Source organism: Anguilla anguilla, chromosome 13 (assembly GCF_013347855.1).
Source record: "Anguilla anguilla isolate fAngAng1 chromosome 13, fAngAng1.pri, whole genome shotgun sequence".
NCBI classification, from domain to species: Eukaryota; Metazoa; Chordata; class Actinopteri; order Anguilliformes; family Anguillidae; genus Anguilla; species Anguilla anguilla.
Window position 1 is genome coordinate 2,606,902 of NC_049213.1, and position 25,599 is coordinate 2,632,500.

Genomic DNA, 25,599 nt, shown 5'->3' on the forward strand with positions numbered 1-25,599 from the left:
TAAACCCTACTGCACTATACTAAACCCTACTGCACTGAACTAAACCCTACGGCACTACACTAAACCCTATTGCACAACACTACATCCTACTGCACTGAACTAAACCCTACTGCACTACACTAAACCCTACTGCACTGCACTAAGCCCTACTGTACTACACTAAACCCTACTGTACTACACTAAACCCTACTGTACTGCACTACACCCTACTGTACTGCACTACACCCTATTGTACTGCACTAAACCCTACTGCACTACACTACACCCTACTGCACTGCACTAAACCCTACTGTACTACACTAAACCCTACTGTACTGCACTAAACCCTACTGTACTGCACTACACCCTACTGCACTGAACTAAACCCTACTGCACTACACCCTACTGCACTACACTAAACCCTACTGTACTGCACTAAACACTACCGCACAACACTACACCCTACTGCACTGCACTAAACCCTACTGCACTACATTAAACCCTACTGTACTGCACTAAACCCTACTGCACAACACTACACCCTACTGTACTGCACTAAACCCTACTGCACAACACTAAACCCTACTGTACTGCACTAAACCCTACTGCACTACACTAAACCCTACTGTACTGCACTAAACCCTACTGTACTGCACTAAACCTTACTGTACTAAACCCTACTGTACTACACTACACCCTACTGTACTGCACTAAACCCTACTGCACAACACTAAACCCTACTGTACTGCACTAAACCCTACTGCACAACACTACACCCTATTGCACAACACTACATCCTACTGCACTGAACTAAACCCTACTGCACTACACTAAACCCTACTGCACTGCACTAAACCCTACTGCACTACACTAAACCCTACGGCACAACACTACACCCTATTGCACTACACTAAACCCTACTGTAATACACTAAACCCTACTGCACTGCACTAAACCCTACTGTAGTACACTACACCCTACCGCACAACACTACACTCTACTGTACTGCACTAAACCCTACTGCACTACACCCTACTGCACTAAACCCTACTGCACTGCACTAAAACCTACTGTACTACACTAAACCCTACTGCACTAAACCCTACTGCACTGCACTAAACTGTAATGACAAGTTAAATATACTACCAAAAGAAATCACAGCTGTCAATGATTATTTGAAATACTTTAACCTTTCCACACCAGTAAAATTCCAGCAGATTAATGATCATTTTAGAGGAACATCTAGTTTCACCAATATGAGGAATAAATGGGTTTCATATGATGGTAAATTGTAGTGTCTGTTAGTGATGCGCTTCCATGCGCATTTGAGCCAGGCCTGCTATGAGCACTCCAGAGCTCATGTCCCTATCCTCCATACAGTACAGGCGTCAGGCGCCATCGCCCGGATCCCTGCTCTGCTATTTTGGCTAATCTGGAAGTAAATGAATAAATGAAGATGCGGCAGGGCATATGTGGGGGGGGGGGGGGGGGGTCCGGTTCGGCAGGATTACGCCTCAGTCCGCTGTCAGCAGACACCCCCACGCTCAGATGGGTTTCAGGCCCGACACTGAATACAGCGGCTCGGGTTACCGCCATTCTAGACGGCCGCGCTCGCTCCCCCCACACACGCCGACAGATCCCGGCACACGCCGGTTCTTCTCCCCCCCCCCCCCCCCCCCCCCAAAGAAAAAAACCCCACACTCACCAAAAAGGGAAAATGATGAGCCGCGTGCCGAAGAAGACCACGCCGAAGAAGATGAAGAGGGAGTCACACAGGCGCTGGTACCGCGCGTAGTTAGCCAGCTTAGCGGCCTGAGGGGGGGGTGGGGAGAGAGGGAGGAGAGGGAGAGTGAGTGAGTGAGTGAGTGTGAGAGGGGGGAGAGAGAGAGAGAGAGAGAGGAAGAGTGAGTGAGTGAGTGAGTGAGAGGGGGGAGAAAGAGAGAGGAAGATTGAGTGAGTGTGAGAGGGGGGAGAAAGAGAGAGGAAGAGTGAGTGAGTGTGAGAGGGGGAAGAGAGAGAGGAGGAGGGAGTGAGAGAGAGAGAGGGAGAGAGTGTGTGTGTGAGAGAGAGAGAGAGGAAGAGTGAGAGAGAGAGAGAGGGGGGAGAGAGAGAGAGAGATGAAGAGACAAGCAGAACGTTGACATACACGAAGGACAAGTTTAAAGAAATATGTAAAAAAGAGCCTGAAGCAATTGCAGAGCTTGCTTGTCCCCTAGCTCTTCTAGGGACATGGAGCATGTACAAAATTAGTCCCCTTTCAAAAGGGGTGATTTGTAACCCTTCGAACGCTGAAGCGCCGAAGCGTCGGCGCGCCGTACCTCCAGCAGGAAGTCGGAGGCGTCGTGCACGCACATGACCAGCGTGCCCACGCGCACCATGTTGTTGACGTAGGAGAAGCTGATGAGGCCGACCGTCGCCAGGTGATGGATGAACATGATGAGGAAATCCTGAGGAAGAACGAAAGCCAGTGAGACCCGGAGACGAGCCCGGTACACGGCCACGGAGACGATCGACGCTCGCACGACATCACGCCGCAGACGTGAAGGCCGCGCGTGTGAACGCGCGCGTTTTCAGGACGACAGTCGCATGCAAAGCAGGATCTTACGCCTTGGGCCGCAGCGAATCAACCGACCAGTTTCTTCTTGCAGTTAAAATGTCAGATACAGGTTGACACGCCACATCGCCGTCGTGCAGCGTGCTTGAACGCCGAGCGTGTAATTATCGGTAAAGCGCGTGCAAAACATCTCCCCTTCTGGGAAAAATGGTACAGACCGAAGGCACAAGAGACCAGTTTCCCCATTGTACTCTCTGAAAACTGAGATCCACGCACATGAAGACAAACCACGGGCACAGGGATAAATCATATTTAGAAGGGGTTTATATACAATTTAACAGACATATAAACACAAAGAGATTACAGACCATACCAAAATTAAGGGGGGGGGGGGGGGTGCTGGTATTATGACAGACGTAATATCCCCTCACTCAATACACCAACCACTGAAAAAGTACAGTTCCATGAAAGATACTTGAAGCAGAATAATTTATATTTTAACTAGAAATACCGCCTCGTGGTTGTATATCTCCGCCAACCGGTAGCCCGTTTGGATATAAAATGTCATCCCTTCATCATTTTATCCTATTAGACATTTGTGTGAAACTTTGTCATAATTAGCATATGAATTCTTGAGTTATGGCCAAAAACGTGTTTTGTGAGGTCACAGTGACCTTGACCTTTGACCACCAAAATCTACTAAGTTCATCCTTGAGTCCAAGTGGACGTTTGTGCCAAATTTGAAGAAATTCCCTCAAGGCGTTCCTGAGATATCGCGTTCACGAGAATCGGGACGGACGGACGGACGGAGAGGCATAAAAACGGCTCTAGCGCATGCTCCCGCATCAGGAACGGCAGGGTTTCAGTTGGCCGTGATACAGCCTCATTGCTCGCTAGCGCCTCCTGCTGGTGGATGAGGGACTGCGGTTACGGAGAGCTGAAAGACGCAGCATGTGCCCACACGCGCTTCAGAAGACAGGACGCCTAGCGCGAGCTCTCCCAAACAGATGTGTTAAAATCTGCCACTACATTTCAAATACTTCCTGCTTTCCTGCTATTTCCAGATCACAGACAATTTTAAGAAACATCTATTTTGGCCGATATTTAAAGCCAAGTTCTACTCTCCTGTGTTTGCACATTTTTGGTTATTTACACATTTAACTGATAACCATGAAATCTGCTAAAGATTTAAACACACACTGGCACCTGACCCAGGTGTGTACCTGACCCAGCCCGGGTGACAATGAGACTCCATAAAACTGACAAACCAAGGTCTATATTTCAAACCAAGGTCCATATTTATACATTAATAATTAACAGGGGAAAAGAGCCCTGCATCACAGTGTGAGCTGGTGTAAAAGCCTGGCAGGCATCACCTTGTAAAAAGAATTTATTTGTGTGTAGTGTCATTTTTAGAAATCCCTTTTCTCCGATTTACACATCACTGAAGACGCATTCAGCAGATGACTAACCAGTAGCAGAGGGAGGAGGAAACTTAGAGCTCAAGTGTTTTGGGTACTTGCCTGGAAACAATCCTGCTTTCACCCTCTCCCTCCTCTCTCCCTCCTTCCCAGTTCCCCGTCTTTCCCCTCCTTCCTTCCCTCTCTCTGTCCTTCTCTCTCTCCCTCAAACCCTCAGCGTTGGCCTCAGCTGACCTATGACTCTCAGCCGCTCTAATCGAAATGATTCTATTACAGCGAACGTTCACAGTCATATGATGAGCAATTGTTCGGCTAAATAAAGCCGCAGTATCTGGTGCGGCGGCCGGACCGCCACTGGAATTTACCAGCCAGAGCTCAGCGCTAACTCAAGCACATTTACCAGCCAGAGCTCAGTGCTCAGCGCTAACTCAAGCACATTTACCAGCCAGAGCTCAGTGCTCAGCGCTAACTCAAGCACATTTACCAGCCAGAGCTCAGTGCTCAGCGCTAACTCAAGCACATTTACCAGCCAGAGCTCAGCGCTAACTCAAGCACATTTACCAGCCAGAGCTCAGCGCTCAGCGCTAACTCAAGCACATTTACCAGCCAGAGCTCAGCGCTAACTCAAGCACATTTACCAGCCAGAACTCAGAGCTCAGCGCTAACTCAAGCACATTAACCAGCCAGAGCTCAGCGCTAACTCAAGCACATTTACCAGCCAGAGCTCAGCGCTAACTCAAGCACATTTACCAGCCAGAGCTCAGCGCTAACTCAAGTACATTCACCAGCCAGAGCTCAGAGCTAACTCAAGCACATTTACCAGCCAGAGCTCAGCGCTAACTCAAGCACATTCACCAGCCAGAGCTCAGAGCTCAGCGCTAACTCAAGCACATTTACCACCAGCGTGTGTGTGTGTGTGTGTGTGTGAGCGTCGTTTCTCTCTCACCTTGCGTTTGATGTCGGTGAACTGGGAGAAGACCAGTGACCAGTAGAAGCCTAGCTCTATCACGTAGAAGTAGTACAGACCAGGAGAGAGCACCTGCAGGAGAGGAGGAGCACACCTGTGTGTCTGACACGCCCATTTTGAGTTCACACCAGACCCCACTCTGCTATCCCCAACAGGGCCAGGGCCAGTGTGGAGTTTACACCAGACCCCACTCTGCTATACCCAACAGGGCCAGGGTGGGTGTGGAGTTTACACCAGACCCCACTCTGCTAAACCCAACAGGGCCAGGGTGGGTGTGGAGTTTACCCCGGCACAACTTCCCAATTACCTGTGCACCCCAACATCTGCTCACATGGAGATTAAACCACAGGAGGAATATTAGCATAGTCTTCAGCTGCCATTCATCAAGAATCATCAATTTACCAAAAACTTCAGAACACTTAAATGACTCAGTCTATTAAATCCTGCACACAGTAGTTGTAAGGTCGAAGCAGAAACAGTCACGGTCCGTTGTGGATCTAAGGTCAGATATGCAGACATCTGCAACTGCATTTCCTAATTTTAAGCGCTCTGAAACAAAAGCAGAACGGCCAGGTGTACTTGAACTGGAGGGAAAAGGCCGCATTACTGTAAATATAGCACAGATTTAGTACAAAATCTAGCACAACTAACAGACAACTTCCTGTTGTGGTGCAGCCTTACTTCCTCGATTAGGGTTCCACGCAAGCACGCGCGCACACACACGCACGCACGCGCACACACACACAGCGCGCACACACACACAGCGCGCACATGCACACGCACACTGTGCACACACACACGCGCACACACAGCGCGCGCACACACACAATGCGCGCACACATACACACAGCGCGCGCGCGCACCCACGCACACATGCACACACACACACACACACACACACAGCACCCTTTTCATAATCCCATCTCACCTGGTAAGGATAGTTGTACCAACACTGCCGTGTGTCCCACATCCAGGTGGACTGAAAAATACAATCACCATCATCATCACCATTTTCCTCATCCTCCATATCTCAGTGAGCTTCTAGGCCTTTACATGCTTAAAGACACAAGCAGGCCTGCAGTCATACTGGCTGTCCTCCCATGGCTTCCACCCTCAGCGCTAACCTGAGCTAACCTGAGCCGACCTCAAGAGATCCCATTTCAACGGAGCAAAAACACAGCCTGGTGTCTCTCCGGGGCAGTACAAACCCCCAGCCTTCCACTAATGACCAACAGGCCCCGCCCCCCTGCTCCCTGTCATTACCGGGCCTCTGACTCACCTGCCGGAGGAAGTGAAGTCCGTAGGTAAATATGCACAGATAAAAGGTAAACCGCCACCTGCATGGACAGCAGAACAAACAGGCCTGGAGTTAGGAGCGAGCGAGGCCGGGGGAGAGGCGCAGATTTGCTTTATTTTGGCTTACAGGGAGCTAAATATAACCTGCAGGCACTTTCCCAAGCCAGCAAACCGGGCCTACTTCCTCAAAAGAGATTCCACAGCGAGCAGAACCTGCTGTGAGTGAAAGGAGGCATGAGGTCCTCCGTTTGGGAGATTTTAAAAAGCCTCGCTTTCTCTCACGGCCTGCTGTCCAGCCTGCTGAACACTCAAGAGGAGCCACATTACCGCGTACTTAACGAAAGCCGCCGTTTTAAAAAAAGGGAACGTCCCTCGCCTCAATACAGCAAGTCATCACAGGAATCAGGGGTCTGATCTGGTAAAAATTTTCCACATTGAAATGCAGAGATTTCAAGAGATTGCCCATAATTCATTTGTTCAATAGTCCTGGATTAAAACCTTTCCAGACCTGGTGAACCTGGTAGGGAGGCACGCTCTCGGTGTTGGGAGCCGCCCAGCTCAGATTTTTTTTTTTAAAGTTTGGCAGCGTAGATAAAGAGCAGCGCTTCACATGATTTCATTTACACAAATAAGGGCTCCCCGGGGGACGCAGGCAAATCGCGCTCTCGTGACAACGCTGCTTTTACAGAACGGTGGCACGAATGGGCACGGGGAGGCCTGCCCGGGCAAGGCTGCCGGGCACGGGCACGGGCACGGGCACCTACATGCTCTCGCAGAACTTGGTCAGGGTGCTGGGCTTGTCCTGGTTACGCCGCCGCCGGAACCACCGCTGGACCTTGCGCACCTCCCAGTCCAGCTGCTTGGACAGCCCGTCCAGGTGCCGGGAGTCCGGACACTGCGAGGGGACGGGAGCGCAGAAGACCGGGTCAGAGCCAAAATGGCGGGGGAAACCATAACCAGGTCAAGTAACCATTTGAAATACTGTGCCACGCTCATTCATACTAAAGGCACAGTGCAAGTACTTATGTTTTCCCACTGAAGCACACTTGACATGTCAACACTTTTGCCCCAATTCATACTGATAGTACAACTGTTAAGTGACAGAAATAGAGACAGAGCAGGCGGAAGAATTATTTTGAAACACCTCGACCCATTGCATACCAGTGACCTTTCCGCAGATTACCAGCAATCTTAATATAAATCTACCCTTTTACCAATAATTGGAACAAAATTATTCTTTAATGTGACCGTACAATTTAGTTGGAGTGGTCCTATTGTCGACATACTAAAATCTAAAATGATGCATACAATTGTTCTAAAATCATATGCGACTGCACCATATAAACAGGCTCCAGTTTAATTCCTGAAACATAACCACTGTGGAGCCGGAGCCTGACGTGCTCCAGCACACAATTCCTCGATGAGTCGTAGAGTGTCATCGCTTCAGAACGCAGCGCCACATAGTTCACTCTGGTCTGCAGCCGTTTTCAGGCAAGCAAGGTCAAAGGTCAACGTGCAACACTTAACTCCGAGACACACAAAATCACTTACAGTTCTGCCTCTCAGTTATTTAATGCCACTAGCGCTTTCCCTGCCATTTTTTTGGGGGATGAATAAAGTCTAGTTCATGCCCCGTCCTGTTTCTGCCTCTCTCTCTCTCTCTTATCTCTCTTTCTTGTCGCAGTTCTGCAGAAACTGCTCCTCACACATAGGCTGAAACAGCATGTTCCTTAATGCTCAATTTACATTGTGTTACCAGTCCACCCCATCGGCAGAGAGAGAGAGAGACAGAGTGAGAGAGAAACAGAGAGAGAGAGTAAGAGAGAGAGAGAGGGAAAAGGACAGCCATAATCACATAACCCCAGCGCAGTCTGCCGGTGGTGGAGGCAGCCATGGCAGGCTTATGAGGCGTTCAGGGAGCACCTTTGTGATGGACGTGAACACTTTCTCCAGAACGGCGTGGGGCTGAGCTCTCCGGCCCACCTGGGCGGGGAGCCGCAGCATGTAGGCGCATGGCCGCGCAATGAACCTGCACAGAGAGAGGGAATCACGCACTTAGTACAGCAACACAAAACCTGCACACAGAGGGAATCACGCACTTAGTACAGCAACACAACACCTGCACACAGAGGGAATCACGCACTTAGTACAGCAACACAAAACCTGCACAGAGAGGGAATCACACACTTAGTACAGCAACACAAAACCTGCAGAGAGGGAATCACGCACTTAGTACAGCAACACAAAACCTGCAGAGAGGGAATCACGCACTTAGTACAGCAACACAAAACAGAATTTAATATAAAACCTGCACAGAAGGAATCACGCACTTAGTACAGCAACACAAAACAAAATAAAATATAAAACCTGCACACAGAGGGAATCACGCACTCAGTATAGCAACAGAGAGCTTAATTAATTATAAAACCTGCACACAGATGGAATCACACACTGTAGTACAGCAACACAGAACATCTGTAATATAAAACCTGCACAGAGAGGGAATCACACACAGTACAGCAACATAGCACTTCTGCAACTATAATGCAAACAGTCATTGCTTTGCCAGTAGGTTCGTGCTAAATCAGGGGTGGAGTACTGCACTCTAGGGGGTTTTTTAAAGTTTGGCAGCGTAGGTAAAGAGCAGCGCTCACCGGGTTCTTGTGTCATGTCACAGCTCCAGTGCTTAATTTAAGTCACCGATTGGCTAGAATCACACTATGCTGCCAAGGCCGAGACTGAGAGCTGATTGGAGGAGACCGAGCAGCATGGCCCCGCAGATGCTGCGGCCCTCCAGGAGCGGCGTTTCGCACGGCGGTGTAGAATGCTAGAGCAGCGCTCTGCAGGCCTGGCCTTGCACAGCTGCAGGGTCTGCGCATCACCGCCTCCCCCCTCAGAATCAGGAAGCAACATCAGGGTCTACGCATCACCGCCTCCCCCCTCAGAATCAGGCAGAGCGCCAGGGTCTACCCATCACCACTCTCCCTCAGAATCAGGCAGAGCTCCAGTCTGGCAGAGCTCCAGGGTCTACCCATCACCGCTCTGCCTCAGAATCAGACAGAGCTCCAGGGTCTACCCATCACCGCTCTGCCTCAGAATCAGGCAGAGCTCCAGGGTCTACCCATCACCGCTCTCCCTCAGAATCAGGCAGAGCTCCAGGGTCTACCCATCACCGCCTCCCCCCTCAGAATCAGACAGAGCTCCAGGGTCTACCCATCACTGCTCTCCCTCAGAATCAGACAGAGCTCCAGGGTCTGCCCATCACCGCTCTGCCTCAGAATCAGGCAGAGCTCCAGGGTCTACCCATCACTACCTCCCCTCAGAATCAGGAAGCAACGCCAGGGAAGCAAGGCAAGCAGGGTCCACTGAAAGATCAGCTAGAGCAGGGCTGCCCAACCCCAAACCCAACTGCAAACCCAACCCCAAACCCAACTACAGGACGGTGGACCTCCAGGAACAGGGTTTGGCAGCCCAGAACCACGCTGCCATGGAAAACTATTTGCCCTTAACGATTTCCTCCACTATTGTATATTTGAGACACTGAATGTTGTCAGACACCAATAACACCAATGTGATAAAGTAATTGCCCGCAAACAATTAATGAAATTTAACTGAAAATTAGATGCAGCCGACTGAACACAGACAGGCTTGACTGCAGCCAGCCCTGTTGAATGTAAAACCTGACTCATACTGAAACTTCCATCAGAGTGTAGTCGTCACCACAAAGCTTCTACAAGCCACTTCCACTATGCCATGATCAAAAGAATGACCAGAATAGATGAGAGAGGAAGTTGTTGAAATATCAGTCTGGTTCAGTCTGGAGTTCCAGAGCCTTTGTAACCCTTTCCACAGCGAGATGCTTTGCTGCCTCGGGATCTGGGTGACTTGCCAATATTGAAGGAACCGTGAATTCTGTCCGGTACCAGAAAATTCTTAAGGAGTCCAGTCATCTGTCCATTAGCTGAAGCTGAAGAGTAATTGGGTCATGCAGTACAACAATGATCCAAAACACAAAAGCAAGTCAACATCTGAATGACTGAGAAACAAAGTTAAAATTTTGGAGTGGCCTAGTCAAAACCCAATAGGGATTCTGTGGCAGGAGCAGTTCTGCAAAGAAATGGGCAAAAATTCCTCCACACAGATGTGAAAGACTGACATCAAATTAAGCATTTGGTGGCAGTTACTGGAGCAACCAGTCATTAAGTCTAAGGGGGTAGTTGCTTCTTCACATGCATAATATGGGTGTTTGATAATTATTTATTTAATGAAAAAAGTTATTTAAATAATGTGTTTTGTGTACTCAGATTCCCTTTGTCCACATTTTGTCTAAAGGTCTAAAAACATTCAGTGAGACAAATATGCAATAATAGAAGAAGTGGGTAAACACTTTTTCACAGCACTGCAGTTGATCAGTTAACCGCAGAGTACCAATAAAAAGCAGCCTAGCGTGTGAACTGAGTAAGGTCCCCTCCCTGAACAGACCTGCGCTCCAGAGGAGAACCAGCCTAACAGACCTGCGCTCCAGAGGAGAACCAGCCTAACAGACCTGCGCTCCAGAGCAGAACCAGCCTAACAGACCTGCGCTCCAGAGCAGGACCAGCCTAACAGACCTGCGCTCCAGAGGAGAACCAGCCTAACAGACCTGCGCTCCAGAGCAGGACCAGCCTAACAGACCTGCGCTCCAGAGCAGAACCAGCCTAACAGACCTGCGCTCCAGAGGAGAACCAGCCTAACAGACCTGGGCTCCAGAGCAGAACCAGCCTAACAGACCTGGGCTCCAGAGCAGAACCAGCCTAACAGACCTGCGCTCCAGAGCAGAACCAGCCTAACAGACCTGCGCTCCAGAGGAGAACCAGCCTAACAGACCTGCGCTCCAGAGCAGAACCAGCCTAACAGACCTGCGCTCCAGAGCAGAACCAGCCTAACAGACCTGCGCTCCAGAGCAAAACCAGCCTAACAGACCTGCGCTCCAGAGGAGAACCAGCCTAACAGACCAGCGCTCCAGAGGAGAACCAGCCTAACAGACCTGCGCTCCAGAGCAGAACCAGCCTAACAGACCTGCGCTCCAGAGCAGAACCAGCCTAACAGACCAGCGCTCCAGAGCAGAACCAGCCTAACAGACCTGCGCTCCAGAGCAGAACCAGCCTAACAGACCTGGGCTCCAGAGCAGAACCAGCCTATTAAAGCTCAGCAGCCTAACAGACCTGCACTCCAGAGCAGAACCTGCCTAACAGACCTGCGCTCCAGAGCAGAACCAGCCTAACAGACCTGCGCTCCAGAGCAGAACCAGCCTAACAGACCTGCGCTCCAGAGGAGAACCAGCCTAACAGACCTGCGCTCCAGAGCAGAACCAGCCTAACAGACCTGCGCTCCAGAGGAGAACCAGCCTAACAGACCTGCGCTCCAGAGGAGAACCAGCCTATTAAAGCTCACCAGCCTGAATAAAGGAGGACCATGACTACAGGAACGAGTGAAGCAGAAGAGAGAGATCACGCAGTGCGACGAACCCTGAGAGGACAGAAACACACCACAGGCCCTGAGTGTGTGTCCCCATATCCCCAGCCCGAGAGAGCTGTGTTCATGCGGGTTTTTGGGCCTATTTTCCCCTCATTTCCTAAACACACAACATCAGTGCTGATTCGCTCAGCTGCCAGGCCAGTTAAACGCTCACCGAAGACACAGAGATGCACAGTTCTGCAGCCGCAGTTCACGACTTGTCGGATCAGATGAACCACTGGGCTGATTTAACAAGCCGGAGCGGAGGCTGGCACTAAATCCCGAGACGGATCAGCAGTGCGGCCCGGCTGCAGATCAGCAGGCCGAGTTACGGGTGTGCAGCAAGCAGAGAGAAATCAAACGAGTGACCAGACCGAAGACCGAAATACGCCCGCACCCATTCCCGACTCGGACCCCCCCCCCCCGATTCTAAAACTGAGCGCGGCGCATCCGCTTGGACTCGGACTCGAAAATCGAGCGCAGTTTATTGAAGGAAAATGAAGGAAACGGGCCGGACGGGATCGAGCTGGCCGACACTGCAGGAAAGCACTCAGAAATCGGGCCTGAATAAGTAAAATAACCATCCATGAGAAAGCATGCATAAATAAATAAGTAAATAAATAAATAAAGAATAAATAAATAAAGAATAAATAAATAAATAAATAAAGAATAAATAAATAAATAAATAAATGAATGAATGAATAAGTAAATAAATAAAGCCGGCGAAGACGCAAGCGGAGCTCGGGGTCCCAGCGCACTTGGCGGCTGACGGAAACCTCGGCTCTTCTCTGGAGAGACGCAGCGGCGGGATCGCCTTCGCGCGGCACAAACATGTGATGCAACACACGCCATCGTGTTCCAGACCCCGGCCCTCCCGCTCGCTCGGGGAGCGGGGGAGCGCGCTGCTCATTAGACCTTAATGGCTTAATTAGGGCCATTAAGTAGATCACAATTGGCCAGTTTTTCTTTACCCTTCACCCGATATCCAATAGCGGCCTGGTGTACTACCCGAGAGGGACAGCCCTCGCAGCCTAAATTAGGGGCTGCTTTTATCCGCGTGTAAAAGAAGCCTACCGCAAAAGCAGCGGAACAAAGAGAGGCTGTTCTTTACCAAAGTAAGCCCTGGCAAATAATGAAAGCGGAGATGATTTGACAAACAGGTGAGACCTCAAACGACATGGAAACAGGTTCACAGAAACGGTCCCCATTTGGAGATGGTGCCGATTATGGCTGAAAACGTTTAAAAAAAGTCATTTTAAAGGTCATGTACAAGGTCATGTGCAAGTGAGTGCCCCTGCAGAAACTGAAATAGGAAAGCAAGCTCTATTCTGTTTGTGCTTTAACTCTCTGAATCTGTGTGTGTGTGACATCACAAACACAAAAAAACCACTGGAAAAAAACACTGGAATAATTCCCCTATTTTGTTTAAATTTCCCATATCTATTTTTATAGGGCTGCAAAACAAATTCCTGGCTTCAGTTTGAACAGGGTGCACATGCAACTTTTGCAGTGGAGACCACTCAAAATCCACGTCCATAAATATTGGCTATGCTCCCCCGAACAAAAATACATTAAAATAAATATTTGAAGAAGGTAAACTAATCGCAGGCCATTCAGACGTGAAGTGCGTAGCCGAACACACCCATATCATGGTGAAATAAGATTGACCCCGGTGTTTGCAGTCAGTGATTACAGCGCTGCGCTACTGATAAGGCTGTTTAAACGGTCAGACGCTGTTCAGCTCCCCGACTTCCCTTCGGCTCCCGCAGAGCAGGCAGAGCTGCGTACGCAGGCTGTCCGGGTCCTGCACAGCAGGCAGAGCCGCGTACGCAGGCTGACCGGGTCCTGCAGAGCAGGCAGAGCTGCATACGCAGGCTCTCCGGGTCCTGCAGAGCTGCGTACGCAGGCTGTCCGGGTCCTGCACAGCAGGCAGAGCCGCGTACGCAGGCTGTCCGGGTCCTGCAGAGCAGGCAGAGCTGCATACACAGGCTGTCCGACTCCTGCAGAGCTGCGTACGCAGGCTGACCGGGTCCTGCAGAGCTGCATACGCAGGCTGTCCGGGTCCTGCAGAGCCGCATACGCAGGCTGTCCGGGTCCTGCACAGCAGGCAGAGCTGCATACGCAGGTTGTCCGGGTCCTGCAGAGCTGCATACGCAGGCTGTCCGGGTCCTGCAGAGCAGGCAGAGCTGCATACGCAGGCTGTCCGGGTCCTGCAGAGCAGGCAGAGCTGCATACGCAGGCTGTCCGGGTCCTGCAGAGCAGGCAGAGCTGCATACGCAGGCTGTCCGGGTCCTGCAGAGCAGGCAGAGCTGCGTACGCAGGCTGTCCGGGTCCTGCAGAGCAGGCAGAGCTGCGTACGCAGGCTGTCCGGGTCCTGCAGAGCAGGCAGAGCTGCGTACGCAGGCTGTCCGGCTCCTGCAGAGCTGCATACGCAGGCTGTCCGGGTCCTGCAGAGCAGGCAGAGCTGCGTACGCAGGCTGACCGGGTCCTGCAGAGCTGCATACGCAGGCTGTCCGGGTCCTGCAGAGCCGCATACGCAGGCTGTCCGGGTCCTGCACAGCAGGCAGAGCTGCATACGCAGGTTGTCCGGGTCCTGGCTGAACAGGCAGAGCAGCGTACGCAGGCTGTCCGGGTCCTGGCTGAACAGGACAGAGCTGCATACGCAGGCTGTCCGGGTCCTGCAGAGCAGACAGAGCTGCATACGCAGGCTGTCCGGGTCCTGCAGAGCTGCATACGCAGGCTGTCCGGGTCCTGCAGAGCAGGCAGAGCTGCATACGCAGGCTGTCCGGGTCCTGCAGAGCAGGCAGAGCTGCATACGCAGGCTGTCCGGGTCCTGCAGAGCAGGCAGAGCTGCATACGCAGGCTGTCCGGGTGCTGCAGAGCAGGCAGAGCTGCGTACGCAGGCTGTCCGGGTCCTGGCTGAACAGGACAGAGACTCCGTGTCTCACCGAAGCTTCGAGCCTCCCGGCACGACCGCCAGATCGCTCACATTTCGGCATTTAGCAGACGCTCGTGTCCAGAGCGACTCGTAGTCTTAAAGAGCTCATATTCGTTACATCTGGGATCTCAAACTGAAATCCCACTGGAGAGCCACCGTGTCTGCTGGTTTCTGATGCGTTCCTGCACTTCAGTGCTTAATTTAACTCGCCGTTTGACTAAAGCGACTGCACTGTCCTGAGGCCTAAATTCGGCTGCTTATGGAAAGCACTGGAGCTTCAGATTTATACAGCTGGACACTTACTGAAACGAGTCAGCCTTGCCCACGGGCACAATGACTGTGGCCCACCTGAGAATCGAACCCTGGAGTTGCAAGCTCAGTTACCCAATCACCCATGCTACGCTATGACCCAATCCTGGCCCTGGGGTCTGCTCGCTATGACCCAATCCTGGCCCTGAGTTCTGCTGGCTATGACCTAATCCTGGCCCTGGGGTCTGCTCACTATGACTCAATCCTGGCCCTGGGGTCTGCTCGCTATGACCCAATCCTGGCCCTGGGGTCTGCCCGCTATGACCCAATCCTGGCCCTGGGTTCTGCTGGCTATGACCCAATCCTGGCCCTGGGGTCTGCTCACTATGACTCAATCCTGGCCCTGGGGTCTGCTCGCTATGACTCAATCCTGGCCCTGGGGTCTGCCCGCTATGACCCAATCCTGGCCCTGGGTTCTGCTGGCTATGACCCAATCCTGGCCCTGGGGTCTGCTCGCTATGACCCAATCCTGGCCCTGGGGTCTGCTCGCTATGACTCATCAAATCAGGTGACACCAGCTCAGGGGTCAATCAGCTGCTTTAATTGATCGGGGAGTTGAGTGGAGGGTAATGATGACCTCCCAGCTCTCCAGCTCCAAGGCTGAGGAGCAGCTGTGGAAGGTTTTGGATCTACAGCCTGGACCTCAAACTTCAGCCACAGGCTGACTACTGCAAACACAGTGAAACCAAACCATCAGGGAGAACCATCAACACAGAAATGGTGTGAAACGCTTCATAAATGAGAATCAAACACATCAGACCAGCATTTGGCAGTTTGAGTTTGGAAGGCAAAAAAAGAAGAACACACTGGAGATTCAGGACAAATGCCTTTAGGCTCAGAGTGGAGGTGTGAACCCCAACAGGAATGAGGTCGACTCCCGGAAGCTGGGGTTAACCTTCAGAGACACAAAGGCTCGAGGGAAACAGTTGGTGATTTTTTTCCCCATTGTCAAAACAAGTACTCAGGCAGCTGCATAAATTAATCATCACATACATGCCTTTGTTATCAACAAACAGGACAGACTGGAACCCGCCGCTGTTGTCAGTTGTTCTGAAGATCGTTGTTCTACAATTTCGCAATAGGCTACATAAAGAATCAAACTGGTGCCTTGTAAACTAGAGGTTTACACTAATCCTGGGAAGCTCCTTAATTCAGGAACACCTTCTGTTCTAGAGTTGTGTGAAGAATGCAAATAAAACCCAAATTCTGGTGCAGGAGGGTGAGTGTCCCCGGCGCGGAGCGGCATGCAAATCCCCTCCTCATCACGAGCCCGGGGGATCAGCCGCCATTCCCATCACCGAGCCAGCCGCCAGGCCCCCGCCGCCGCCCGGCCTACACGTCTGACCGCCCGTCCCCATCAACCCAGGTTGCGGAGTAAGCAAAGCGCGAGGGATTAAAAAGTGTCGCCTCCGATGGGGCGAGGCTCCGCGGGGGAGGGATTTGAATCCACCGGGTTACTTTCGGTCTGCCAGGCAAAGGAGAGAAACGGTCCTGCTCTCAACGCGACACCAATGCAACACAACTCGTAAGGCCAGTCGAACGGCGCAGAAGACGTCGGACCAGAAACTGCGGAAGAACTGGAGGAGTGAGGTGCACAAACTGACGACAGAGTCCTTGGGGTATTTCTGCAACAAAATCCAGAATTTTACTGCCTTCTCCTTCAACCCCCAAAACACAGGTTTGGGTCCGTTAAACCGGCGAGGTACACTGCAGCAAAGGCACAGCGTGTCTGAGGAATCGTTTAGAAGAACTGGGTCCATATTTGCACAGGCGGACTGCTCTAGGATCAGGTGTCCCTGTCTGTAGTCTATCCTTATGCATTACAAGCCGAAAGACAAAACTGATCCTGGGTCAGCTCTCCTGCTCTATCAGTATGAGCCCTCATCAGTGAAACGACACTGACGGGCAGAACTGATGCAGGGATTTATGGGACAAAAACACCGCCAGGCTGCATCCTCTCTGTGGGGCAGTGTGTTCAGGATGCGCGACAGATCTAGCTTCTTATTGGCTACCGGCATTTTCAGCCCGGGGTAAGACAGGGGGCACATTTGAGGGCCGTGGGGGTAAGACAGGGGGGTTTGCAGCACACAGGCAAGGCAAAACAGACCTTCAATCTGCTACTTTTAATTTCCTTTCTCCGCTCAGACGCGACCCCCCCTCAGTGCATCCTCCTGTTTTAAAAGGCAGCGCAGGCGCGTGGAGGCGGAGTCAGAGGCCCGGGGCAGCGAGCGGGCGGGCGGGGAGCAGCGCTACAGGCTGGCCGACATTCCTGCTGCATAACAGAGCGAGGCGGGGAGAGAGAGAGAGAGAGGGCGTACGAAGACACGCCCCGGGAATGCACTGCCCACAATCCACCGCTCCACCGCAGCGCAAACGCTCATCTTCACAAGCGAGGGTAAAGGAAGGGGACAGACATCCACGCAAGCCCTGCTGCAAGCCACGCACCTCCCGAGAGAAGGCTCCGGATGCTGGGAGCTCGGCAGCCAGCGTCTCGCGAGGGCAGCTAGAGCCTGTGTGGTGTGCTCCACGGTGCCAACTCAGCTCTGCCTGAGATCACATGGGTCCGTACACCGATCACATGGGTCTGTACACCAATCACATGGGTCCGTACACTGATCACATGGGTCCGTACACCAATCACATGGGTCCGTACACCAATCACATGGGTCTGTACACTGATCACACGGGTCTGTATACTGATCACATGGGTCTGTATACTAAGACATGGGTCTGTATACTAAGACATGGGTCTGTACACCGATCACATGGGTCTGTACACCGATCGCATGGGTCTGTACACTAAGACATGGGTCTGTACACCGATCACATGGGTCTGTACACCGATCGCATGGTTCTGTACACCGATCTCATGGGTCTGTATACCAATCACATGGGTCTGTACACTGATCACACGGGTCTGTATACTGATCACATGGGTCTGTATACTAAGACATGGGTCTGTACACCGATCACATGGGTCTGTACACCGATCACATGGGTCTGTACACTAAGACATGGGTCTGTACACTGATCACATGGGTCTGTACACCAATCGCATGGGTCTGTACACCGATCACATGGGTCTGTACACCGATCGCATGCGCTCCAGTTACCAGCACTCAGAGGTGACTCAGCACTGGACTCATGACATCAGCGCAGACTGACCCCTCACTGCGCTGTGACTTCATCCTGGCTGACTTCCTGCATGACGAATCCAGCCCTAGGCAGATGATCCGCTCAGGGGATACACCCCTAAATGATCAGCGGAGGGTGGTGCAGTCTGCAGGGCAGCCGATTCTCAAACTACCCCCTCCTCCCTCCCCACCCGAAACCTGCCGTGGCACTCTCTCAGCTGTGGTCCCTCTCTCTCTGTGCGTTACCCTCTCTGCTTTCTACCTCTGAATGCAGTATGTTTACTAAAGCAGACATTCAGGCCCTGTTACCCTGCTAAAAACAGCCACACAAAAGCGCCCCGGGTCAGCACAGATAAACACGCACAGCATGACAGGCCACAGCCAGAGCAGACAGAAGACCCGCCCGCTAACATTTCTCATTTATTTACGATTCATATCTACAAATTTGATCAAAACAAGATCGTTTGACGCAGCAGCCTAAATCTCATTAAACATTTCTCAAAATCTGGGAACGCGAGTCCTGGAAGGGACATAAAAAAAGAATCCTCTTTTATAAAAACATACAGTACCGTCCATCACCTTGAATTAAACGCTAAACACTGCATTAAACGCTCCATGATTTAAGTGTTCATCACTGCAATCTCCACTGGAAAAAGGGCGGAGACCTGCATCTCAGGCCAGCCAACCAGATGGTCCTGCTCGCTCGGTTACAGACCCAGGTCCATTGCCAAGGGAACCAAGCAGCCAATCACATCCTCAGACTCACTCAAGGGAGACTTGCCTTCTGTAGCAGACTCACTTGCTGTCCTGAACTCCTCATATCAATTTTCCATGTAAATGCATCTTCTCTATATGTGCTCAATAGCCTGACAGTAACACAGTGTGTGCTGAAGAACACTTCACCTGTCCACATCAATACACTACAGTTCATCCAGGCTAAATGATGCAATTGATAATAAACTTGAGTAATCAATCATAAAAGATGAAATGCACTCATTTATCTGTCTGCTTGTCAGCGTTTCAAGACGCAGGAATCACATCAGAGCGTAGTGTACACTATGGGGAGGTTCATACAGACCAGACACATGAATTACATCACTGCGTAGTGTACACTATGGGGAGGTTCATACAGACCAGACACATGAATTACATCACTGCATAGTGTACACTATGGGGTGGTTCATACAGACCAGACACATGAATTACATCACTGCGTAGTGTACACTATGGGGAGGTTCATACAGACCAGACACATGAATTACATCAGAGCCTAGTGTACACTATGGGGAGGTTCATACAGACCAGACACATGAATTACATCACTGCGTAGTGTACACTACGGGGAGGTTCATACAGACCAGACGCACTCTACTCCTGCGCTCTGGAGACCATTACAGCCTTCAAGCTTATGTTATTATAATTTCCACTGCATTAGACCAGGGGTTTCCAACCTTTCCTGATCCAGGGACCCCCACCCAGGCTCAAAGGCATCCAAACTGGCTAGGGCGGCAAGAAGGTCCTGGGTTCGAATCTGGGTTCAAATCCGGCCTGGGCCTTTCTGTGAGGAGTTTGCATGCTCTCCCCGTGTCCGCATGGGTTTCCTCCGGGTACTCCGCCCCACTTACGTCCCACAGTCCAAAGACATGCAGGTTAGGCTAATTGGAGACTCTAAACTGGCAATAGGTTATGAGCGCGTGAGCGAATGGTGAGTGACTGGTGTATATGCCCTGCAATAGATTGGTGGCCTGTCCAGGGTGTGTTCCTGCCGCTCGCCCGGGTATAGATAATGGATGGACCCTGCCCAGGATAAACAGGTATAGATCATGGATGGACCGTGCCCAGGATAAGCAGGTATAGATAATGGATGGACCCTGCCCAGGATAAGCGGGTATAGATAATGGATGGACCCTGCTCAGGATAAGCAGGCATATATAATGCATGGACCCTGCCCAGGATAATCGGGTATAGATCATGGATGGACCCTGTCTAGGATAATCGGGTATAGATAATGGATGGACACTGCCCAGGATAAGCTGGTATAGATAATGGATCATGGATGGACCCTGCCCAGGATAAGCGTATATAGACAATGGATGGACCCTGCCCAGGATAAGCATGTATAGATAATTGACGGATGGATAAAACTGGCTATTCTCCCTCTGCATCCAGTGTGAAGCCCTGCAGGAGCAGAAGTGTGCTGAGGGAGAGGAAACACGTTTACTGTGATTTTGCAGGTTGTCTAAAACAAGGTGTTTTCATTGGGCAGAAATGCTTGTTCGCGTGCCTGTCCCAGACCTCCCAGAACTCCCAGATCTCCCATATCGTTGGCGCAGGTCGCGTCTGTTCAGCATGTGGGGCGAATATGACAGGCTATTCCAGACTGAGAGAAAAGCGTTTAAAAAAACAAACAGTCGGAAGATTATCGTTGTTTCAACACGATTGCTTGTCTTGGCCGTTTCTCCAGCAGCCAACGTCTCCACAGGTGAATTACGTGCACTTTAATGCACCTTGATTGCACCTTTATGAGGGTGTCAATCAAGCTCTTATCATAAAGTCCACTGATAAAACTGGCATGGCATCCTCCATTTCTCTTGTTTGTAAATGGTCTGAATCAGTATGGCAGGCACTGAAGTCAAATGAAATGGCAAAATTCAGCTTGTCTGTGCCCACTGGCTATGGCTCTGATAATGGAGTCGAGCAGTTCTGAGTGTGCTGCTAATCCATGGCCTTGTTAGCAGGAAGGAACCAATGACGACTCCATGAAAAATGCAGACTATGCACAACAGGTGCAACCGGCCCAAGAACCCCGACGTTTCAGGTAAGGAGCTGGATAGATCCACAAATGATAACTCACCAGCATTAGCAACAGGTTTCCCATTTTAACAACTGTTAACAGCATGCAGCATGGAGAAACCTGCATAACAAATTTCTTCAGGGGCAAGAGGTTTTCCATACATTTGACAATCATTTTGTTATCCTCCAAAACAAAATTTTGTAATTAAGTAGTCATTTTTACATCTTGTATCTATAAATATTTTTAAGAATTTGTTTACAAACATCAAGAAAAGAGCAATATTTTTTTTTTTTTAAAAGGCTAATTTCCCTCTTTCTTCTTGTTTTAGGGTAAACTCGTCAGACAATAGCTGTGAAGTTATCGGTAGGAATGCAAGGCATTGTGGGTTGCCAGTGGCTCCAAACGGTGGTTCGGTACCCACTGGTGGGGTGCAACATGGTTTACGTGCGATATCAGCAGTGGCTCCAAGCTTGGTTCGGGACCCACTGGTTAGGTACAAGATGGTATACGTACGATCACCAAAGCCGAGGTGATCGCACCCTTCTTGGTAAAACAACACGTACTTATGTATTCCCGATACGCCGAACGTTTCCACTTGCGTAAGTCACTCGGGATAAGAGCGTCTGTTAAGTGACTAAATGTAATATGGAAACGTGGAATTACGTTTTCACGTTTGTACAATGCATGCTACACTTTCCGTTGACATTACCAGTCGATTAAACATTGTACTAGTTACTTGCATTGCCAGTGTTAGCCTATAGCACAGATACAGTGTTTTTTGACAGATTAAAGACATTTTAATGCCATAATTGACCATATGTTAGGACAACCAGAAGATCTGCTCATTAAATGAGCCGTGGGTTCTAAATTCGGAAGTAGGACTTCCTGTTTAGACAGGTACTCAGGTAGTGCGAATTAGGTGCCATTTGAGAGGTTTTTGAACAGAATGTGAACAGAATGGAGGGGGCTTTCAGGCGCTAAAACAAATCCCCAAAATCATTGACTCTTGGGTGGCAGTGACGTCTTATTTTTTTGGTTTTCTGGTGTGACTACAAATACAACTAGTTGAGCTGAGTAGGCTGAAAGAAAATGTTAGGCCTACTGCAACCAAAATTAAAATACGGGAAAACGGTGTTTCAAGCTCAAATGCAAAAGACAGAGGACACATTGACTGGCTCTCGACCAAAGCCAGCATCTAATGTTTGATCTCAGAACCCTTCAAAGGCCACTGAAATGTGTCATTGTCTTACACTGCGAAACTCGTTAACAAGCGTCAACTCATAATGACTTTAAGGAATTGGGCCAATCCAATTGTTAACGTTAGCAAAGCTGCTAATTGTTTGGCAAATATATCGGACCGTTTTACGACTTCACAAAATCTTTTCAATTATGTGTAGAGTGCTAGGGATTTGCCACATCAATTACGTTACCTAGCCAACGTTACCCTATTTAGCGAAATATTCTAAATTAAGAATTATTATCTGCCTCGATAAGCATGTAAAACCTCACTGGCATTTGAAAGCTTTGGATTTGAAACATCCACTATAGTCCTATAAACACGGATCACAAGACATATCCGCGCTTAAGTAGTAGCACGGGCGAGCTAGCTAACTTAACTACACAGGTTCTGCCTCTATCTTTCCCCTTAACTTCTGGGCAATAAAGATTTAGCTAATCTAACAAATAAACACAATTTTATTTATTTTTCTGTTGTTTAGCCATCTAATTGTATAGCAAACTAGCCTTAACTTGACATTCACAATTCCCGACAGGCTATCGATGTTGGTAGGCAAGCTAAGCTACAAATATAGCTAATGTGTTCGCTAGCTAACCGTAATGATCAGGACAATTGAAATATACTACCGTTATAGTGGCATTAGTTGTATCATCGTAGGGACCCACCACAATATGCTTCAATCCGGCTAATATAACGTTAGCAAACTAGCGAGTAAGTTACTATGCTCTATTGCACGGCTCCTTCAGTTCCGCATTTAACTTTCTTGCCTAGATACAACGAGCGAACGGCATCTCTTATAAAAGTGTAGCAAGCTGGCGAATACGGTTACAAAGCTGGCCAAGTTACCTCAAGCAAGTTATTAAGAGTTGGCGATAGTTAGCAACTCAATAAAATAAGTAATGCTAGCTACTAGTGTGTCAAAAATCGTTCTAGGTAGCTTCAACAGCTAGTAAATTACATACCTTTCAAATAGTATTCTGACAGCAAATATGCCCAAAGCCAGCGGCAGGGCGGAAAGCAAGTGCCTTGCTTTGGGATACTCCAGTCCAGGTGCTGGGTCCGCAAGGTCCGCCCAAGTTACATTGTGGGGAAGCCAGAATCTCTCGTTCCAAAACCAGGCTGAGAACGCAGCCATGTTGCGGAGAAAAGGAAGACAGGCAGGCAGGGAGAAGTACCGAAAGAAAAATGAGTGACCGCCCCTTTTTCTCAATGGTGCCGATGAGCAGAGGTGTTTCTTTCCGCATCGATTGAGGAAATGGAAAGCCCCACCTCTACTGCCTGCTACATCATCCACCGTCTCCCGGAGGCTCAGCGTACTCAAAGTTGCAAACTACATTTTGGATATTAACGTCACTGTCCGTACCAAACTATGATTTAAATGTAAAGAAGGAAAGTTTAGCATACAATTTTCATACATCCACGGGGGATAATGTTGGCCGCGTTATGTTCCCAGGCGACATCTCTCGTAGCAATTATTATCGAGTGTTTGTTATTTCACCGAATCGTTCAAATAAATATCGCTTTTATGTCGGCCTACAGATAAAATGATTAACGTTTCTCCATTTGAATGATTAAAGTCACCTTTACCTCAGGAAGAACGTATTTAGGACAGTTGTGGTTGTATCTATTATTCATCAGGACTCAGCTGACATCACTCAGTATCACTCTATCCATACTGGATGTTGATGCGCCAAGTGAGGCTGGACCATAGGCGCGCACCAAGGCCTTAGCCGTGTTATTAGGCGGCTATAATTAGACTAGTCTACCGGGCCAAGGTTGCGGTTCCGCTCCTCTTGCGGCACCTCTACTCCGAAATGTTGCTTACACTCCTGTTGGCTACATGGCAGCAGTCACGGGATACACAGAGCAACTTGACCGATGTAATTCTTTTGATTATTTCAAACTCCGAATTATTTTCAAAGACTAAATATATACGTCAAAAATATTTTGACGCGGAGTCAACTCACTTGTTTGCATGTAATAAACCGAATCGAACAGTTATGTGTTAAAATAAACAGCCCTACATTGGAGGGGAAAATTTCATCTAGTGATTAACATCGGGACAGAGCTTGTGGAACTGCTGCTTTTAATACATTATGTAAACTGCAGTGCTGCTCATCTTGCCAGGCCCATCTTTGCAACACATTTTAATCTCAACCTGACTCTTGTTTAAATAAAGGTTTGAATAAAAAAAATGGCCTTGAATACATCAATCAGCATTACTAATTTCCCCCACCCCACAAAATCAGCACATTTCAGCCAATCACAACACCTGCTCATTGCTCACAGAAGCCAATTTCAGCCTCAGAGGTCAAAAAAAGTGTTTTATAGGAAAGGCTATGTGCACAGAATACTATATTAGCCAACAGAACAAATTCAAAAACAGTCCATTGTCCCCCCTCACAACCCTGTTTACTAGCTATTAATTGCTTGCTAAATAACCAAAAGATTACTACTGCTACTTATACAGATACATTTCTGTGGTCAATAAAACAAATTTCTGAAATGAAAATGAAAAAAAAAAAAGAAAGTTTTTTGCTCTTTAACATGTAAACCTGGCATCATATTGTTTAGTGGCTCAAGACAGCTGGTTTGACTAAGTCCTGTGTTCACATTGTGCTTAATGTGCTATACCGCAAACAATTGCATAAATGTAACAGCTTTTTAATTGATAAAATTTAATTAAATTTAAATTTAATTGACAGATATGAATAAACAGGCTGCTCATTAGGTTGAACGTGTGTTTATGTTCATAATTTCCCTTAAACGTATGAACACAACTCAGATTTGGCATGTTGGCATTTGCTTTGCCTTTGAATTCTTCATTATCTACCAAATTGTTAGTTTTAGTAGCCATGTGTTCACACTGTCACCAATTAGAAGCCTACTGAGTCACCTCAGCCATTTATTTGACCAGCCAAAAAATTGTTGCCTCTTTTTATGTAACTGTTTACAATATAGCAAAATAACAATATGAACATGGGACTTTTATTCTTTGTGGCATGTATAAGCTTTTTTCCTGACATAAATGTGGCTTAAGTGGGTAAATAATTACTGTATACATAAAAAGCAACCAATAAAGGAAAAATGAACAGCTTGTTCATATTCTAGGTTTGCAATTGTGGTTGGAACAGAAACCAGCACACACATGGGGTCCCCAGGACTGAGTTTGGGAACCACTGGCTTAACCCAATTTTGATATCAGTCATTTGCAAACTGGACAAATTTTGAGGCACCAGGTTTTTTTTTTTTTACAGGGGTACTGAGTGTATAGCTTACTTTGTGTAACTTGGCTTTATTGACATTGGAAATATTTTGATAGATAAATGGTTTAGACATGGTATACCGCAATCACACAGTACTGGTTGTATCTTTGACTGTTGCTAGGAAACAGATGGTGGTTCATGACTTTTAAAAGTGTTTCTCACCCACAGCTCTGCTCTGACCCCACGCCACACCCTTTCGTTTGTGAAG

At 49.1% G+C, this 25,599-nt stretch overlaps 1 protein-coding gene across 3 annotated transcripts in view; it reads right to left on the reverse strand.

The window, feature by feature from the left end:
* cers5 (ceramide synthase 5) overlaps positions 1-23,733 on the reverse strand; it is a 28,785-nt gene extending 5,052 nt beyond the window's left edge. The window contains exons 1-8 of one of the 3 annotated variants that reach the window (XM_035388804.1): positions 23,713-23,733; positions 8,141-8,246; positions 6,982-7,112; positions 6,201-6,258; positions 5,850-5,900; positions 4,901-4,993; positions 2,298-2,426; positions 1,685-1,791 (exon numbers count right to left, since the gene is read on the reverse strand). In XM_035388804.1, coding sequence (XP_035244695.1) covers positions 1,685-1,791; positions 2,298-2,426; positions 4,901-4,993; positions 5,850-5,900; positions 6,201-6,258; positions 6,982-7,112; positions 8,141-8,221 — 650 coding nt within the window. In that variant the 5' untranslated portion in view covers positions 8,222-8,246; positions 23,713-23,733. Of the gene's footprint in view, positions 1-1,684; positions 1,792-2,297; positions 2,427-4,900; positions 4,994-5,849; positions 5,901-6,200; positions 6,259-6,981; positions 7,113-8,140; positions 8,247-22,751; positions 22,873-23,087; positions 23,577-23,712 lie in introns of those variants that run through there. The other 2 variants (XM_035388802.1, XM_035388803.1) reach the window with 2 other exon arrangements.
* Between the last annotated feature and the right edge of the window lie 1,866 nt (positions 23,734-25,599).